Raw genomic sequence first — 21,725 nt, 5'->3', positions numbered from 1 at the left:
CATCTTTCTCTTTGACACCATGTCTGAAATCCCACGTGATCTGTCAAATACTAATGCATGAAAATCCTAACCTCAAAAAAATCACCCGTTATAATTTACAACATTTTTGACGGCAGAGTTTTTACGGTCACTTTTGCATATTTAAGTGTTTTCAATTACCATATTCTTCAATTTGATATATTAAGATGTAACGTCCGTTTTTCCCGCAACTGACACATGTCTTAAATGTATATATGTATGTATATAAAAGATAAGCATTTATATGCAAGTGTACGTATGTACCTACATCTATCAACACGCTAAGACTATATAAAATTTGCAAATATTTGCTTCAATTAAACATCTGAGGAGTTGTATCTATCTTAGGGTGGTCCAAAAATGCATGTCAAAAATGTAAATTCGGAATTTTTATGCTCTCACCCCCTAGGATTATTCTATATCGAAAAAAGTGTACCCCTATTTTCTATTTTGAAATCAAAAAATATTTAGACGTCGCTCAAAGCGCTCAAAGTTTTCTATGTATTTTGTATGGGGAAAAAAGAACTTTTCGTGGGAATGGTATGGAATTCTTGAAAATCAATATTTTTCGATCGGAAGACTCTGTTGCTCTTCAACCGATTCCCAATAATAAAACCCAAGTATTTTTTTACAGTTTTTTCTTAGTTACGATATTTTATAGGACCGCCAAAAATCTTAGAAAATTCCAGGAAATACAATGGTTGGATAAATAAAAAATCTTAATTTTTTAAAAAATGGTTAAATAAATAATTGGATATTGTTATTGGAAGTCTGCCGAAGAGAAGTAGAGTTTTCCGATCGAAATATATTGATTTCGAAGAATTCCATACCATTTCCACGAAAAGTTTTTTTTCCATACAAAATACATGGAAAAGTTTGAGCGCTTTGGGCGACCTCTAAATACTTTTTGATTTCTAAATAAAAAATAGGGGTATAATTTTTTTCGATATAGCACAATCCTAGGGGGTGAAAACATTCAAATTCCCACTTTACTTACCCTAACATTAGTACATTCCAGTTTGTACCTCTGAACCATCACTTGACTGCGACTTTATGCTGCAACGGTATTAATTATGCTGGTTCAACATAACGCCAATATACTCATACTAACGGCTTGCATATACATATAGGTACTTGTGCAGCATACTTTTTTACTACAAGTGCCTATCCGTATTTTATATTCAAAGCATGTGGACGTCTAAATATTTAAGTTTAATGTGCAAGGCATACATATATACTCATACATACCTATATGTATGTGTGTATGGTTTTTCGCGCCGCATTGTGTGGGAAATATCGACCGAACTTTAATTGGCTAATGTTAGTTATTCCTAAAATTAATAATAAATTTGTTTGCTTTTTTAACTTTTAACTGCATGCAAATAAAAATTTATTTTAAACACCTCAAAGGCATTTTAAACACAAATCATTTTCTTTTGTGCATCTAATTTTTAATAGTAGTTTGTAAAATTATTATGAATTATGACTTTAAGAAGATGATACTTTAAGAGAAATAGGATAATTGTTATTGGCTAACTTACGTACTTTGAAGTTCATATATTTAACCGATGTGACTATGTATGTTTGTAAATATCAAATAGTTTTTCTTTTGACGTAAGTATTTAACAGCCTTATTCTGTATCACGAACGATAGGCAACACGAACGATTCGTCTGCAGAGGAATGCTTCAAAAATTAGTCCGGCGGCATCATTTTAGCCGGTTTAAACGCAACCGAGTCCATTGCAACGTAATGTTTGAAAAGCAAGACGAAGATGACCGATGGAGTTTAAAATCGCAATCTGAGAGGTTGTCGTCTGAAGACTATCGTTCGTGATATAGAATAAGGCCCTAAGTCACGCTCAACATTTGAAGTATTTGCAAATTTTAATGAATGCCTTCTATATGTATGTATATACATTAGGGTGCCCATCGAAAATGCTTTTGTTTTTTTGGAAATTTCAAGATCCTGCCCCCTAATTTTATTCGTTTTTATGAGAAATATTATTGCCTATTTTCATAATTTTTTTTTAGAGGTCGTGACTTGGTCAGAAAGCACGATTTTCGATTCAAAGATCGAATCGATCGATTCGATTTCAAAGATCGAATATGATCTGAGGATATATAGGCCTTTAAAATGATATATAGAAATTTATTGTCGAACTTGGCTTGTCGGGATTTTTTATCGGGTAAAATAAAAGAAAACATATTCCTCGATTTTTTTAAATTTTGATATCGAAAATTTCCACAATATAAGCAGTACTATCTAATTTATTGCAATCGCATAAAAATTGTGGAAGTTAGGCGACTTTTGTTAAATACGGCTCTAAATTTATATTGTGTATGTACCAGATTTTCAGGTTTTTTTTTAGATGCACGCAAATAGTAATAATTTAACAAAAACAAAACGGTTGTGAAACTCTATGGAAGAGGCCAAAAAGTGGAAGTTTCCCATCGTCATCGGGACCGATGCGAACACACTTACAATCGGGGTGACTTTTATTTCAAATTCTCAAATGGCTTAGCAATATGTAATATCGCAAATAGGCCAACTTTTGTAACCGCTAACAAAAGAGAAGTATTAGCCACTTGCCTGTGTCGGATAGCTTTCTAGAAAACAGTAGTGAGTGGCATGTCTCAAATGACTAATCCCTTTCCGATCAATTTAAAGGTTTATTTTGAACCGACATCTTCAGTCGCTTACAGAAATAGCAGATGAATTGACTGGAAACAAATGCAGGAAACTAATTTCAGATCTCCTTTTTAGTAGCGCTTCTAACAGTAAGCCCTGCTTACCGATAACATCCGATGAAGCGGAATCTGTAGACTTTCAGCATGCTTTTCTCGATAAACTAGATTCATCGGGATGAAGCAATGGACCATATCACCTTCCACAGAAGCGAGCACGGCATCACTGCTCCCAATCAGTCTGTTTCGATCGCTGGCGAACTTTTTCCGTCTTCTTCTCAATCAAAAAACTATCTATTCGGAGGTGAGTGGGACTTACAACACAAGATGTACGATAAGGGGCACCCCTCAAGGAGGAGAACTCACACCTCATTAACCTAATAGCTTTACACGCAACTCTTGTACTTAGAGGGCACTGTTGACAACGCAATTGCGTATGCCGATGATTGTCGTATGTTAATTTCGGCAGGTTGTGGGAAATCGCGATTGCAGTTTGGAATGCAATTTCTCAAAAATGCGAAGATAGATTTTCTCCAAAGTCTCTGAAAATGTTACTAGTTCACAAAATTCGTAAATTATTTAACTTTTATTGTTTATTGTTAGTTAGCTTAAAGTTAATGAAGGACTTTCTTTGGTCAAATTTTGTCGTAAGCGTCAATTGTCCACAATTTGGCAGCCACATTTTATGCTATACGACAAAATGTGATTAAATTTCTACCAAATTAACGACACCTTTTACTCAATATCTTGGAAACTAAAGGAGTTATCCAAAAATGGAGGACGCCATTTTTAAGATATTGATTAGTTAATATGACTGCATCACCAATTAAATTTTTACTGAATTATCGAAAAAGTTGTAGTCAATATCTCGGATACTAAAGGAGATATCTAAAAACTGATAACAACAATCGAAAGACCTTATCTCAAAATATATAACTGCATCTAGAACTAAAAATCGTCAAAATGGCGCTTACGACAATCTATTACCCAGGCGACGAGGTGTAAATACCCACAAGTCTTGAACAAACCAGAACGCCCTCAGTCTCATGGGAAACTTGTCTAAAGAATGTGGACTGAGCTCCAGCCCGGCAAAATGACCATGGTTCTCTTTATCCGGATAACTAAAATCTGCCTATTTCAACTTCACACGTTAAATGGCGAGCACTGTCGCTTTCTAATGAAGTGAAGTGGCTGTTCTCTGGACAAGAAACTTAGGAACGTGAAATCTCAAGCCCCACGTAGTGCCCTGGATTTATACAGCAGGATCACGTCCTATATTATTCCACGGCATCGCGATTGGTGCACGTCACTAGCTAAGTCGTTCACTAATTCTAAACTGCCATCCATATCCGCTAAAGCCATGAAAAACCTTCTCAACTTTCTATTCGTACACCTTTTGAGGAAATTACAGGCGAGCTGCAACGCAGTAAGACTAAATGCAATGTCAAAGTGGAAAGACACTAGATTAGGTTACACCAACATTCTAACCAACTAGTCCGATGCGTTTAGGTCCCCATATTACCCAACACTACCGCTGGAGCTCCAGAAAAAGTTCTCCCTTGAGCAAGGACTGATAGGACGACTCGGTCCGGGGTCTACAAGATAACTACACGGAGCAGGGAGTGGGATGTGCTCAAAGGACTTCTCATTAGACCGGGGCCTTAGGCTGCCAGACCACCACTTAAAGCAGAACTCGCGGTCATAAAAGAGGCTGCACTCTGGCTTATCGAATCTTCTCTTAATTTTCCATTACTATATACTCCGAGACCCAACAAGTCACAAGATTGCTGTGAGACCTCGGCAATAACTACGATAGAATATTTGGGTATCAGACGAAAAAGACATTCAAGATAAATGTGGACCGGTCGAGCTTGCGAGGAATCCAGCCACCCTGTCTGACGTCAACTCATCTCATGCGCTTTCTAGCTGCAAGACATGGCTCAAGACATACTTCGTCGAGCATGTTAATAAAAAATGGTGGGAAAAACCCAAATGGTGAACGATTTTAAAAATCTGGCCCAGTTCTGACAGGCAAAGATCCGACGCACTCATTCGGTTAGAACGCTCTCTACCAAAGCAGGTGATCCGTAATATAACGGGTCATTGCTTAATGGGAAGGCATGGTAGTAGAATGGGCTTGCCGGCCAAAGACTTCTGCCGAAGTTGATGGGACATGGACAAAATCGAGAGTGTGCCTGCCCTCGAGCATAGGATCTGCTACCTATGAGTCGAACACAAACTCACAACTATTCGATGAAATTATTAACAAAACAACCAAAAGTTTCTTACATTTTTCGAACATGGTTTTATTCGTTCATTTACTCATCATGTTTTTCCTAAATACATACATTGAAAGCATTACAATTAAGAAGAGATAGAGATTACAGTTAATTTAACTAAAAAAGGAAAGTATAACAAAATAAAACACTTAGTTATTTACGTAAAGTGAAAGAATGGGAGATTCATCATTCATAAAAATTACAATTCGATAACAATTTTTGTTTTTTTTTTATCATTTTCTTCACTAGCCATTTATAACATTCACATCCTTACAGGAAATATCATTACAGTTGTTTATAAGTATAAGTAAATTTAAATGTACAAGTGGATGAATTTAATTGACAGATGAAATGAAATATACGAGCATTTAAAAAAAGCATTAATAATCGCGAAAATAAATAAACGCTAAGGCGGCACATTTGGTCTGAATGAACCGAAAAAAAACTATACATACGCATCTCTAAGCGATTGCGCACTTGTGAATATTCAGGTATATTTGGGGCAGCGTTTTTTGGAATAGCGTTAGCGTATTGTGGAGGGCAATCGTCCCGAGGTTTAACGTCATCGACCGCATTTTAGTAATTATAGCCGGTTTGGGGATTAAATTCGCCACTCCCATGTCGACCGGGAGCTCCACCAGGCCCAGCACCGGGACCACCACCAGGAGCACCGCCCGGACCTGGTGGTACATATTGCGTGCCAGGTCCAGCAGCTCCTCCACGACCACCACCAAAACCGCCAGCGCCACCACGTCCACCAGGACCACTAGCACCGCCTCCAAAGCCGGGCGCACCACCAGCTCCACCTGGTCCACCACCAAAGCCGCCTGGTCCACCAGCTCCGCCTGGGCCACGGCCGCCAGCGCCGCCTCCATAGCCAGGCGCGCCACCTGCACCACCAGCTCCACCACCATAACCGCCTGGACCACCAGCTCCGCCTGGACCACGACCGCCAGCGCCACCTCCAAAACCAGGTGCGCCACCTGCTCCAGCGCCACCACCATAACCGCCTTGACCTCCGGGGCCAGCTGGGCCACGCCCGCCAGCACCGCCGCCAAATCCAGGCGATCCACCAGCACCCGGTCCACCACCGTAGCCACCAGCTCCTGCACCACCTTGACCAGCTGGCCCGCGACCACCAGATCCTCCAGCACCGGGACCACCACCAAAACCACCTGGTCCACCAGCGCCGCCAGGACCGCGTCCACCTGCACCACCTCCGAAACCGGGTGCCCCGCCACCTCCAGGACCACCACCTGGTGCACCATAGTTATAACCGCCAGCTCCACCTCCAGCTCCTCCAGCACCACGTCCACCGGCTCCACCACCAATTCCCCCTGAACCACGACCACCTGCTCCACCACCGAATCCACCTGCACCAGCGCCTCCAGCTCCGCCTCCACGACCACCGGCACCACCACCGAATCCAGGCGCTCCACCTGCACCGGCACCACCACCAAAACCTGGGGCACCACCACCCGCACCGGGACCACCGCCATATCCTGGNTCCAGGCGCTCCACCTGCACCGGCACCACCACCAAAACCTGGGGCACCACCACCCGCACCGGGACCACCGCCATATCCTGGCGCACCACCACCCGCACCGGGACCACCGCCATATCCTGGCGCTCCACCAGGTCCACGACCTCCAGCGCCGCCACCAAAACCAGGAGCACCACCAGCTCCAGTACCACCACCATATCCACCTTGAATAATAAGAAATCATTAATTCTATAATGCTCATAATTATCCTCATTCAAGTCAACTTACCGCCAGCTCCACCGCGTCCTGTACCGCCATAGCCGCCACCACCTCCAGTGCCACCATAGCCGCCAGCGCCTGTGCCACCACCAGCACCGCCGAATACTACAATTTAAAAGTTTTCGACATATTATAAGTATACATTTTTTCTTGCAATGAAGTTTATGGAAGTGAACTCACCACCACCTCCAGTGCCAGGACCACCCGTGTAACCGCCGCCAGGTGCAGCTGAAATGCCTTGCGCTGCCAAAGCCTTAGCTATCTCCTCCGGAATCGGTGGCGGCGTAGGCAGGGCATCGCCAGATGGTTGGAAACCGTTTTCATCAGCAAGGTAGGTAATCTCAACAACTTGACCCTCCGGATTTGTGTACGAATATGAACCCATGACCGAAGCGATTTCATTTTCCGAACCCTTATTTTTTATGGTACCTTCCTCTTCCGCCTTTATTCCATTGCCGGTTTCATAGCTGAAGCGATAATTTCCATCGCCATCGTTTTCATTCACATAGGATAAAATTGGTATTGGTGGACCGGATGGTTGCGCGGGACCAGAAGGGCCAGGACGTGCGCCGCCACCAAAACCACCGCCAGGTGCGCTACCGCCACCCCCATAGCCACCACCTGGTGCACCACCGCCGCCTATGGGACGGCTAGGACCACCAGCACCCGAAAAGCCACCAAGTCCAAAATTGCTGCCACTAGGGCCTTGCAAGCCAGGACCACCACCAGCACTAGCTGCACTCGCTGGCGGTGGGAGATATTTGTTATCCAGCCGTGCGCTATGCGCTAAGGCAATAAGTGTAGTGAAGAGTAGCTGAAATTTTAGAGAAAAAAAAACAGATTAAGTACATTTGAATTGTAGAAAAGTATGTCTTATCAGGCTAGAGATGTACAACCTAGTATAGTATGAGTATTCATATTACGATCAATAATGTGCGTCACTCTTTTTATTTTTACAAAATGTTTACCCTGTCTTTCCCTTAAGATGATAAGAGCCTACCAGCACAATTCTCTACAGTAACAATGTGTAATGCGATCCTGAAGCACCTGAGCATGTCAAACGTATACAACTACTTATGTAGGTACATGCATTCATTGATCAACCTGATTAATCAATTACCTGTAACTTCTCGAGCAAAAATACCCAACCAAGGTCGATATACATATGTACATCGCAACTTAATTTAGCCTGCATCTCTTGATGCTGGTTAATATTTGATATTGATACCTCTGCAGTATATATAGTTCAGCTGCTTTCTGCGTAACGGGTGCAAAGAGATCCTTCCCAACCATTCTGGTACGGTGCCAATGCAAACTGACTCCCATCTAAAAAAAACACTGTCTACCGATCACGTACTATATGATACTAAAAGGTTGGACCAACCAAAACTCCGGCACAAAATTTCCGAGCCGCAGTGACTCTATTTAATAACAATGGTTTACAGCAAAAATTCACACTGAATGCTACTATCCAATTCCTATCTAGAATTGTTAGCTGATCCCGAAAATCGAGTTCATTCTTTTTCTATGCATAAGTTTTGGAGATATTTGCGATATACCGTTAATCAGCTAAAAAAGTGATTCCACTTAGGGCCGTTTTCTAATGTAAGCAGTAAAGTTGCCTCTACTAACAGGGCAGATAAATTGTTCCTCACTTTAAAGTGTTTTCGTTTTCTTACCTTGCCGGTAAAAATAAATTTGTTATTCCGTAGAGTGAAACTTCACTACATTTCCGAGAGTGAAACTTCACTATATTCGTCATAAAATTTCAAAGGTTGGCAATGCAACATAAGCAAATATAGAGCAAGAGCAACTGTTAGCAAAAACCAAAACCTTGGTTGAAATATTTAATATATCTGACTCATGAACCAAAACCAAACCAAAATTTAAAGTTGGGTACAAATTTTAAAGGTTGCATCGGGTGAGCAACAGTTTATCGATTCGAGAAATTAATGCGCTGATGAGAAAACGAAAACTCGTATATCGAGACGATAAAGTGGCCGGTAAACTAAAGGTTAGATGAGAAAACGGCCCTTAATATATCTTTTGAAGCAATTGAACAATTTTAATACGAGATACGAAGATGAAAGCTAATAAAATTAATTCGTTTATACATATCTTTTCAATGCGCCTGTTAGGTTTTGAGAAATTAATTAATCATTTTAAATTTTTTGTTTTTTTCCGTAATGACAAAATTATAAGATTCAAGCTTTTACAGCCATTTGCACGAAAGCAATTTAAGTGAAAAATTATTTAAATTTTTTGAATTTTATACGGAAATCGACAGAAAATAAAAAATCAATTTCCATTTAATTTGCTAGTAAAGCCGGCTGTAACTGGGAAAAAATAAAAAAAAAAACAAAAACAAGAGATTCTGTAACAATTTATTTCATTTGCTTTATTCCATTTCTGCTACAAAAAAAATCAAGCTACTAGTGATTAAAATCGATGAATAAATAAAAAATTAATGAGTGTTCAAATAAAAATGCGCAACGATTTTTTTGTATGAAATATGAGTGGGAAATAATGTTACTCATACGCCATGTACATATGAATCTATGTATATTAAATACCTAATTTTTTGTTTAAAATTAATAGTTCTAAAATCACATATGTAGATATATATGTATGTATATGACTGTAGAGCTTTTTCAAATAAAACAACTATCTAACCAATTTTGATGGAAAATAGCGTTGCAAGCGGGAGTTAAGAGCAGCCAACTTCGAAATTTCTTTAAATTATTCACTACCGTAATCACTTTGGCCACACTTCACGTAAACGGACATGCCCATATGTATGAGTACAGGTAATTTGCAAACTCTCACATTTATCAACTTAAAATGTAAATTAAAATATTACAAAAAAAAATCTGAGTCTTCTACCAACAATGCCAATGGTTCAATCAGCGGCGCCATCACCACTTCGCTGATTATTAACTATAAAGTGAAGGGAATCTCCATCAAGTAAGCAAAGAAAAAAAACCTCAACATACCGTAACACTTTAAATTCACCTCCCAGTGTTTTTGTGTGCTTGTGTGCATACTATTCACGTGTGCATGTCAATACATATACATACATATATGTACCTTGGTTGACTTGCATAGTGCACGAGTAGAGTAGGTCAGCTAACATCGAATATGAATTGAACGCTTAGTAGCGGACCTGCAAGCGACTAAACTATGCTTGTAACAGCAATGAATCCAAAAACAACAGCCAAACAAAAGCAACAACACTTACTTACTTACTGTTGTATTTGGAGGCATCTTCAATTTAGAAACGTTAGCTCCATAGTAACACTCCCATTTTTAGGTGAACATACATACATACATAGGCATGCATATGTACATATGTCTGCATGTGTATGTACAAATGTTCGCTTGCCTGCCTGCCTGCCTGCACTAAACTTGAGGCAATGCGATCAACTGATTCAAATAATTGTCAATTTTAACTTAAAATGGGGAGGTAGGTCAGTAACAAAAGCGGCAGCGCTGTAGCATCAGCACCAACAATAGCAGCAACAACTGCACGACTAATGCCACCAAAGTCAACAGTAAGCGTCAAAGCGTGTAAAACACAATGCAACATTGCAGGTAGATAGGTGTATGTATGTACATATGTATGCTTAAGTAGTAGCCGGCAGCGAAATATGAATGAATGCCTGAATGAAAACACGTTGCGCCTGCCGCCTTCTCGCGCCGGCCAGCACAGGTTGCGAATACGCCGTGTAGGTAAGTCACCGAAGAGCAGTTGGCTGCATGAGAAATGTATTTCACACAACTACATAGTTGGCGGCGATTACGGCAGTTGCATTTATTTATTTATTTTGTTGCTATTTTATTTTTTATTTTATTTTTTTGCTGTTTTGTAGGGAAAAATTGCAAGCGAAAAATACGCTGTGGAATTTCTTTTATTTTTTTCATGCATCTTCTCACGTTTTTGATTTACTTTGATGTGGTGCTTTTATTGCATTTGCTGTGGCATCATAAACTTAAAATTTTATGCCAAGATCTTCTGTCGAAGATTTATTTATGTATAGATGCGCCATTTGCTATTAAGTGTCTTCTTTATAGTTACGGATATTTTGTATAGATATGTTTAATTTTTGTATGTTTTTTTTTTTAATTCTTCTTTAAAACTTCTTCACTGGCAATTTTACATATATATTTTTTTCTGCGTTTAGGCAGCTTCTAAAAATACGCTCTTTGACATTTATTGCTCAGCGCCGCCTCAGCTGTGCACTCTCAGGCAAACGTGTGTTTGTTTTTCTTTTTTGTCACTCAAGTTTGTTTTACAGCAATGGCAGACTCATCGACTCATCATTCAAGTGCTGAATCAAAATGTTTGGTCTGCATGCGCATAGTTAACGAGCACGTGTGTACATACATACATACAAGTATGCGTGTATGTATGCATAAGATAATAATTTATTTGTGTTTTCTTTTGGTTGCATGTTATGAAAAAATTATTTATACAACCTTTTTACACTTCAAATGCGCAAAAAAATAAGCAATGTTGCGAATAACTGCATTCGTATTATGTTTCGGTGTATTAGTACGACATCTGCAGCAGATAAGCACTTAACTTGTGGTTTTATTTAAACGCAGCTTAAGTTATCTTTGGTGGTAACGGTAGTGTGTATTGGCATTTATATGGTTTTGAAGTGTCAAGTTTAAGTTTGTTTTATTGCAAGTAAGAAACAAAAAAAAATATATGTTTTGAAAATCTGCTAACTTATACGTTTCACATACAGGTGGCCGTTGCTAATAAATTTCACCTCTTTTTGGAATTTGACTTTTCAAACAAGTGGAAACCCTCTTAAATTTAGTTTAGAAATTAAACCTTTTCAAGACTATTGCCATTGATGGCCATAAAATAATAATTAATTTAACTTATTAAATTATTTGAATTTAACTTATTGAACAGGTGTCCCTTTCAAAATGTTATCAATCTTTAACCTTTTTCATCTGATACCCATAAATGGTAATATTTCAATTACCTAATTCCCTTAATTTTTAACAGGTGGCAACTCCTTATTTGTTCTAACCAAGTCATAAACATTCTCATCGCTGAGTATTGCGTATTTTCACAATCGGACAACGGCAACGTAGAGTTTATCGATGTCAAACCTTAAGCAACTTTATTTTATATATTCGCTTTAGTCGAATTTATTTATTTAAACCGGTGGCAACCTTATTTAAGATATCTTGGAATTTATTATTCAGTCATTTTCAGATGATGTGGCGAAAATCAAGATGACCGTTACGGTAAGCAATCAGATATCACCAGATATTAGATTTAATTTATTTTAAATCGATAGTGGGCACCGGCCTGCCCAAGCTTTTTATATTTACATTTAGTAGTATATTTATATGTATGAGAAAAAAAGGGGAAAACAGTAAGTGGTTCTCTGAAGCATAGTCACTGAGGTTGTCGTCTTCTGCAGTGGTCCACAATGGACCTTCGAAAGGTCTAAGCGTGTTGGTCACTTGACCCGACCGCCACATCAACCTCACCTAAGCTAAGAACAAAAAGACTGAAACCAATAGACATTTTTCCGACAAAATACCCACAGAGAGAATTTTCGGCATAACTAAGTAGTTACTAAATCATGTTTGGGCTACTGAAAAATTACAACAGGTTACGTTAAGTACCCCTTTTGAGTGGCGTTTGCGATTTTGTTTCCCAGAGCCATATTTTCGAGCAAGAATCATGCTTTTATAATAAAGTGATACTGAAGTGTTATTTACTTATCCACAAGTGTATGCAACTGTTGCGTTCGTAGCCTTTGGAAACATTCTTTTATTTTATGTTTAACCATGAAAATTTTTACATTTGAAATAGCATAAATGAAATTATATTTTATCCAACATAAATATGGTCATCGTAACGATAACATGCCTTTTAAAACACCTTATTGTTTTATCTAAAAAAAAAATCAAGCTCAAAATAAGATTTCTATAAAAATCTCGGCTAACTGTTTTACGTCTTTTGATGATGTTTTTTCATTATGCATATATTCTTCAGTATGCAATGGATGACACGAAGTAGACACGAAACAAAAAAGCATCCAACATGAATCACGCATCAAAAGTAAATTTGTTATATTTCGAAAAAAAAATAAAAATAAAATTATTGAATTGCATTTTTTATATCACCAGTTATCGGAAATTGAACTGTCATGGATAATAATTGTGTTTCTGTAACCAGTTGATGCTTACTGATGTTAATCATTGTTTGAACGGTTCGATGAATAGCCAATTTCTCGCTTCACAGCATGTGGCCACTTTGATATGCATATCACATGCATATTCATATCAAAATTATTTAATTTAAAGTTGAGTTTAATTTAAATTAATTAATTACGGAAATTAGTTACGGAATGGAATGCAACATTTGGCGGATTATTTTCAAACTACTTCTTAAACTATGCGAGTACGAAAAGTATGGAGAAATATTATTTGCAAATTTAATGTGATGGTTTTTTGGATTGCTTTCAGAACGCCGCAGGTTCGAATACCGTCAATCGGAAGATGTTGAAATTATAATAAAAATGATTGCAGAGAGTCAAAGTATTTACCACAATTCGATAAAGGAATTAAAGTTTTTTTAACACAGCCTCAGGCAACGTTAAATTGTCTATGGACGTTATTTTGTTCTATGTGAGACCTTTACTGGCCAGCCAGTAGCTATAACTGAACCATAACTACATTTGCATTTCCGTGCTTTAATGTTTTTCAGTTATTTATCAGGCGCCTTTATAAAAATGTTAACTTAACCCTTAAAATTGGTTTTCTATTTTCGAATCAAATAAAGCCGTGATTTTTTAATAAAAAAAAATCGTTATTTTTGTTTTTTAATCATATACGTTATTGCTTTTCTCGAAAAAAAACCACAAAATAACAAATGACTTTTCACTAAAAAAATTAATATAAAAAAAAAAATTATTTTTCTAAATTCTTTTTATCGAAAAAAAGTTTTGATTACAAAATAGCGTATTTATTTGACCGAAAAAAACAAAAACAAAGGTTTAGTTTCACTGAAAATATAAATATCCAAAAAAGATTATTTTTTATTAAAAACAAAATAAAAAATGTACCTAAAATATCGATTAATTTTTATCAAAAACAAGTTTTGAATTTCAAAATAACGGTTTAATCTGAACGAAAAAAATAAAAAAAAGATTATTTTTTTATGGAAAAAGCGATATTTCCAAATAGATTGAATTTAAATTTGAGATCATAAATTAAAGTCCAAAATATCGATAATTTTTTATCCTCACAAATTTAAATTACAAAATAACGATTATTCTTCATCGAATATAAAATATCTATTATTTTTGATTGCATAAAGCTTTTAATCATAAAATAACGATTGATTTTATTGAAAAATAAAAATCAAAAACAACGATAATTTGTGATCAAAAAAAGTGCAAGAAATCGATATTTTTCGATCGAAAAAATCTTCTTTACAAAAAAACTATGAAATTTGACAGAATAAACTGAAATCCAAAATAAAGATTATTTTTACTAGAAATAAAGACAAATTACAAAATACCAATTATTCTGATTTAAAAACCCTAAATCCAAAATAACGATTATTTTTTATCGAAAAATATTAAAATTACACAATAGCGGTTGCTTTTGATCGAAAAATAATTAAAAAATAGCAATTTTGCGATGATCTAAATATAAAAATCTTAACATTTAACGGCTATTTTCAGTCCCTAATTTAAATTGTTAAGCAAATTCTGTTTTGCTTTAACTTCTATTTCATAATAAAAAAGGATTTTTTTTGCAACACATCTCCACCTGTTTCGTTATTAAATAATAAGCATAATCGTAAATTTCGCTTGAATACCACTAATTGCCTAGCATTGAGCTGTTAGCACAAAAGCAATAGTACGAATAGTCCATAGTTAAATGAAGTTTCATGCAGAACAAATTTGCTCATTTCATTCAAATTAAGTAGCAGTAATTATCAAACATGCGATGACTCAATAGCTTGGCTCTTTGAGTAAAACTTATCAGTTACTAATTATATGTTACTCGATTACTATCCAGCACCTACTTAAATTTCACAGTTGAAATGAATCGCGCACTTTTAGTTTTTTTTTACTTTTTTTAATATCCGCTGTCATATTTTTTTCAACATCAACTTCAAATGTCAGTTCCGCCATAAAAATCTGCAACGTTGTGATCATAAAAAAAATCCCACACCAACTACACCTCGCATGGCATATTTGACAGCAGAGCATCGCGCAACATTGTCAACACACTCGTACATACCACGAGTGAACTCGTGGAAAATAGGCTAACCCGCAATCGCGCGCAACTGCGAGAGCATCGAAAAATAATATAAAAATAATAACAATAACAATAAAAATAAAAAATAATGCGATTTAAATAGTTGACATTTGCCAGCAGCAGCAGCAACAACAAACAAGTGGTATGACAACTTGGAGATGCACATAAAGTGCCTACTAAATAAAATAGTCTTGACATGTTGTACTAATGTATGTACATATGTATGCTACGTGTACTTACATGCATATTTGCATGTGGCTGGCAACATTTGGCACATCGATTGCATGTTGGCAACAAAGCAACGGGCAGCAGGGCAACGCCTGTGCCCAGCGGCGCATCAAATTTCCACTAGCAAAAATTCGCAGCGCTGAGAATCGCCACAGAAGTACAAATGTTCATAGAGGTACTTCGTATTGCTGGCAAACAGCTGCAACAATTGCTGTTCGAATAGCATCTGCAACACCAAAATCGACAGCAATGCGCAGCGGCGAGCTTAAGTAAGCGTTAGGGCAGCCAGCGGTGGCAACACACAAATCGTGACTAATTTTTGCTGCACTTCGACACAGGCGTAATAAGAGCTTTGTTTTAGTTGGGGAATGCATTTAGTTTTTATGGCCAATTTATTTTTCGCCAATAAACTTTTTTTTTGTTTAGTTGCCAGTCAACTGCATAGATTTAGATTATAACAAAGTTTTTGTGGCGGGATGACTCTCCCACCAATCGTTTAAAGGAAATATGAAAATATCGAATTGTAAATAATTGCGTTTTACATTACTTTTACAACTTAATCAATTTTTATTTTGATTGACATATCATAGCCGGATCAAATTAAAATTAATCTCGTAAAGCATCCAATTAATTTACCAACATAATTTACGACATCCACCCATCAGTGAAGTAGTTAGTTGCTTCTCCGCTCAGCTACTTATTCAATTTTTTTTTTCTTTTTCTAACTCAAAGCAGCGCGTGCATTTCGTCAGTAGGAAATTCCATACAATTCGATTGGGAAATGCAGCTCGCGTGTATTCGTTAGCAGATTCTTTAGGAAAAGCTAAAAAAGCAGCAAATAAATAGCATACAAAAAAAAATGTTCATCAATATACATAAAATGCTGCTAAGCCGCTAAATCAGCTAACCGACAAGCCGCCAACAGCAATCGCATTGCCAATCGCACGAGAATTTTAATTTATGCAAATCAAACTTGACTATTACGGTAACTTCACTACACTGCCGTCATCTTCACGTCTACGTATGTATGTACATACATATGTACGTACAGAAGTAGCTGGGGGAGGTACTAAATCGGCTGTTGGTCGTAATTTATGCGAATGCTTGAGAATTTTCTATTAATATGCGTTGCGGCTTCCGAATGTTACAGCATTGATGGTTGATGTTGCTAGATGCATGTTGCAGCAACATTTTGGCAACCTGTTTGTTTGCAGCATTATGTGCGGGTGTTTGTATTAGCGTAATGTGATTCATCTGCCTAGCGAGTCGGAAATATCAGATTGATTGCATGACATGCTGGACTGATAGGTCGATTCGAGATAAAATCGCTCAACGAAGATGTAAGTGAATTCACTAGAATGTTAGTCAAATCACAACTGACTTTAAATGTTTGCCAATAAAAAACTGGTTGGAGGGGGGCGGGGGTACTTTATAAAAAAATATGTGATTTTTGTTAACAAATGTTTATGCTAAGTTAAATATTTAGCTTAATGTATGAATCTCCTATCTAGATATCAAAAAATAACAGATTAGGAGAAATGTTATTAAAAAAAAAAATTCCAATGCCAAATTTAGCGAAAACTGATATTTTTGTTTAGAAAAAGTATCCTAACTTCGGCGCTAGCATCGGATGACGTTTTGAAGGTGGCAGCAAAAGCTGTTGAATACATAGAGCGAATTACACCAAATCAAATAGAATAACAGTAAAAAATACCTCTATGTTTTTTTTCAAGAAAAAAACCTTTTTTGTAGGATTATCTTTTCAATTAAATCAAGAAGAAATTCGCTCTATTTGTGTATGGTTGCCTACTAAAAGCCAAAAAAGAATGAAAAGAAGTCTTCGCGAACCTATTCTCGATCTAGAGACCTACAGAATGGCAGTTTACAGCTATACATATTCGGCTACGGTGGTCCCTTTACCCACACTAAATATTCTATTTATTATATTTATTTCTTGAAGACATCAGTTAAAATTAGGAGGAAGTACCTACTTTTCAATGAATTCAAAAAGATATGTATTTCATAAAATTAAAAAAGTATTTTTTTTTTTGTAAATGATGCAATCAAGCAATTTTCTACATGGCTTTTAAAAGATTCTCTTATTATTGAAATTAATAAGAATTTTCAGACAAAATCAATCAGGAATCTCTATGGAATTTTCTTCGTTTTTCGTTTGTTTTGCTCTTTAGCCTAAAAACTTTTCTTAGAGTCAGTCTTTTTGTTTTTTTTTATCGCACAATTCATTCTTCGAAGGCGGCCAAAGTTTCCGGTTTGCTGATTTTATAAACTAGTGACATCAGGTAGCCCCCGATTATGTAGTAATTGGTGGGATTTTTATGTANAATTTTCTACATGGCTTTTAAAAGATTCTCTTATTATTGAAATTAATAAGAATTTTCAGACAAAATCAATCAGGAATCTCTATGGAATTTTCTTCGTTTTTCGTCTGTTTTGCTCTTTAGCCTAAAAACTTTTCATAGAGTCAGTCTTTTTGTTTTTTTTTTTTATCGCACAATTCATTCTTCGAAGGCGGCCAAAGTTTCCGGTTTGCTGTTCTTATAAACTAGTGACATCAGGTAGCCCCCGAGAAAATTATGTAGTAATTGGTGGGATTTTTATGTAAAGCCATTGTATTTAGAGTATTCGGCATATTGTGCTTAATTGTAATATAATAATCCAGCGCTAGAAAAGTCACATGCAATTCACCGAGGTATAGACCATCCAGATTCCGATGAATATTGAGAAAAGCACATGCAAGATGATATTCGCGTTTTTTGCGAATATAGGACTTGAAATAAAACGTACGTTTCATAAAGTGCACGCAATCCTTTCATGGAAAGGGGTCAAAATCCAATTCATACTATAATATATTTTCAAACACAATATTTGACTGATTTTATTGTTTTATTTTGTGTATATTTATTGGTTTCCCCTTACAGAGTTCGTTTGTGCTTGAATTGGTATTTTAAATGACTGAAGGTTTTTTTTTTTAAATAGGCGGTACCGATTAGCCGCTGAATCCACAATAATCCCCTAATTGCAAGGAAAAACAATTTTGTCACAAATTAGGCTATTTATTTTAACAAAAAAGTTTTACGGATATCTTAGAATTTGTTTTTGGTAGTTATGGCTCTTTAACAATTATATTCAACAATCTTTATGTGACTAGTCAGACAACTGCTTTCTGAAATTTTTTCAATTTGATTTCGAAATACATACAGTGGTTGAAAAAATTATAGCCCTACCAAATTTTTACAAGTTTTAACACATATTTTTTATTTTTTTTTGTTATTTAATTTCGGTTATTTTTTGTAAAACTATAGTTTGTTCTTTAACAAAACCCGTGGAAATCCAGGTTTAAAACTTTGTTCAATATTGAAAAAATTCAAAAAACCGTTCGTAAAAATTTCGAGCTTTTTAATCAGATTTCCTAGAAGAAATCAGAGTGCAGTTTTATATCAAATTGAATTTTACTATAATAAAGTACAAGTTTTCTAGANTTTACGGATATCTTAGAATTTGTTTTTGGTAGTTATGGCTCTTTAACAATTATATTCAACAATCTTTATGTGACTAGTCAGACAACTGCTTTCTGAAATTTTTTCAATTTGATTTCGAAATACATACAGTGGTTGAAAAAATTAAAGCCCTGCCAAATTTTGACAAGTTTTAACAAATATTTTTATTTTTTTTTTGTTATTTAATTTCGGTTATTTTTTGTAAAACCATAGTTTATTTTTTAACTAAACCCGTGGAAATCCAGGTTTAAAACTTTGTACAATATTGAAAAAATGTCAAAAACGTTCGCAAAAATTTCGAGCTTTCTAATCAGATTTCCTAGAAGAAATCAGAGTGCAGTTTTAAAGCAAATTGAATTTTACTATAATAAAGTACAAGTTTTCTAGATTTTTTTTTGCTGACTATGTTACGGTTTTCTTCCATATAAAATAACGATTTTCCTCTATATAAAAAATTTCTAAAAAGTCAACAGTAATTTTTAACAATATGAAACTTGTTACTATCTAGAACTCAATGGGGTATAAAACTGCATACTCAGAATCTTTCTAAGAAATCTAATTAAAATAGCTCGAAAATTTTATGAGTTTGTTGATTTTTTTTTTAATATTGCACAAAGTTTTAGAGCTGGATTAACACCGTTTTTTTTTTTTAAATTAGCTATATTTCGACAGAAAAATAACCAAAAATATACATATAGAACAACAATAAAATGTGTTAAAAGTTGTCAAAATGTGGTGCGGCTATAATTTGTTCGACAACTGTAAATTGCCTTGCCACATCTGACACGCTTTTAAAACGCGTACCTCAAACTATAGATAGGTGAAGCTGAGCCAAATATTTAAAAAAACACGTTGGAGCCAAAGTTTTCATGTTATTCAAATCATAATTGTAATATTTTACTTCAGAGCTCAACATTACTCGATGATTCACAAAAGTTATAGAATTGGATTCAACCAATTTTTCGAAATTCCAAAATTAATCAATTAATTCACATCTAAAGCATCCTAAGCAAGACATACTCAACAAGGTAGATGTGATTTCGAGACAGTTCTCCTCTTCGCACTGCGACTTAGTAAGTGTCAAACATTTGGTATTTAAATTTGCTTTATTGTTTAATGCTATCTATATTCAGCAACAAACAGCGCTAAATCTTTTTGTCTCCTCGACCTTTTTGAATTTATCTTGAATTGATCTTATGCCAACTTTCATACTCACCACTCTCATTTTCGGCTTATTTTTATTGATATCCTCCTGTGGTAATGGCAAATCTTTTCACACAAAGATTGACAGTTGAACACTGTGCAAATAACAGAAACCGAAACAAACTATTATTTAAAGTCCTTTTCTTTCAAATATTCATGCAATTCAACACACCAATTGTACAGTGCACTTCAACTGCACTTGGAACTAGTATTTTTGTATTTGTTCGCACTTTATTTGTCACAAAATTACACTGTTTAGGTATATGTAAATTCCTTCGGTACGATGATCCTGTTCTACTCCTGCCACTACTACTACTTCCACATATCCTCTGTAGGCTAGTGAAAAAAAATTCGTTTGGAGCCGCACACTTTGACTCCGATCTATTGTTCGCAATGATATGCTGCCTGTAACAAAAGTTCTCCGCCTTTTATACTTGTTTCATGTATTGAATGTTTGGCGCCAAATTGAATATTTGCAAATGCACTCGCAAACACAAAACACAATCTAAAACACAAACTCACATGCATCTATGTAAAATCATATGTATGTAGATATATTCATGCCGATGCGAGAAGAAGAATCACAATGCGCCGGCGCAACAACACAGCACAACAGCACAACAGCACAACACCACAAACAGTGTTGCCAACATCACCACTAACACGCTTGTCTCCCAGCGTGCTGTCTTTGCAAATTTTTTGGCTCTAACACCGGCCTCCATTATTGTACAAAGAACAACAATGGCAGTGAGTTTGAAATTTTTGTTTGCACAGCACAACAAAAGCAACAGTATGTAGTAGAAGTACGAGTACATAGCGGCAGCATCATCAATTCGTAGCAGTTACTTAGCAACAAAGGGTTGCGATGAGCATAACTCGGCATGAGATGAGCAATAGTTGGTAAGAGCAAGTTGGCCAGTTAGTTGTTAACTTTAAGAAAAAAACCAACTACTATGCACATCAAACACATCTTACTCGTGAGCCGCCTCAGTTGCACATAATACTTAGTTACATAGAGCTCAGGCTGATGAGAACCTACGGCAATAGCTGCTGCTACTTGCGGCTCAGTTATCGCTCCCAACGTCATCAACGTGCAACGCTTGTAATTATATATATACATACATACATACATACTCGTAGGTAAGCCGAATACTGCTATTAAACGATATTGTAACGGCAACTAGCACCTACTGTAAAATCAAACTGGGGGGCGTTTATGGCAATACAAATAATCGAGTTGAATTTGGTTGGCAGATATTCAGAAACATTAATTGCATGGCCATAATATTGACTTCGATATAGAAAGTAATTTCCGGCAAAAAAGTGCCGATAAACATATTTTGTTAGAACGGTAAGTAGTTCCGTAGGTTTTCAACTAAAGCAACAGCCGCTTTTTCGCCTTACTCATTGGTCGGAATTTTCCCAGGATATTGTTTTGAGCAACTGAGTACCTTGGTCCCTTTTTCAGGACCCTGTCTGGAGATAGAAGCCTTTTAGCTGGAAAATGCCACAAGTTAAATTTATCTGGCATATTTCGTCCATACCGACCTGTAGTTTATAAGACCTGCCTTAATATCTGTGTAATAAGTTTCCAATCAAAAATAAAATATTTTTATTAACCTACTCTTCATCATAAATTACCCCAATAAGAAGGTAATTTTCACTGCGAACGGAGGCAAAGTCTGTCAAATAAATGTTCTGTAAAAGATAAATCCCTAGCAGCTGTT

At 36.3% G+C, this 21,725-nt stretch overlaps 1 protein-coding gene across 1 annotated transcript; it reads right to left on the bottom strand.

The window, feature by feature from the left end:
* Window positions 1-5,559: 5,559 nt before the first annotated feature.
* Window positions 5,560-20,390, bottom strand: LOC108365225 (glycine-rich cell wall structural protein-like). The gene is given in 6 exon segments (XM_017619211.1): window positions 5,560-6,487; window positions 6,489-6,690; window positions 6,755-6,850; window positions 6,926-7,559; window positions 20,012-20,093; window positions 20,171-20,390. Coding segments are annotated over 5 exon segments (1,869 nt in total). The 5' UTR covers window positions 20,021-20,093; window positions 20,171-20,390.
* Between the last annotated feature and the right edge of the window lie 1,335 nt (window positions 20,391-21,725).

The sequence above is a fragment of the Rhagoletis zephyria genome, unplaced genomic scaffold (assembly GCF_001687245.7).
Source record: "Rhagoletis zephyria isolate East Lansing unplaced genomic scaffold, Rhagoletis_zephyria_1.1 Rzeph_scaffold_01806, whole genome shotgun sequence".
Lineage (NCBI taxonomy): Eukaryota > Metazoa > Arthropoda > Insecta > Diptera > Tephritidae > Rhagoletis > Rhagoletis zephyria.
This window is presented reverse-complemented; position numbering and strand designations above follow the sequence as displayed.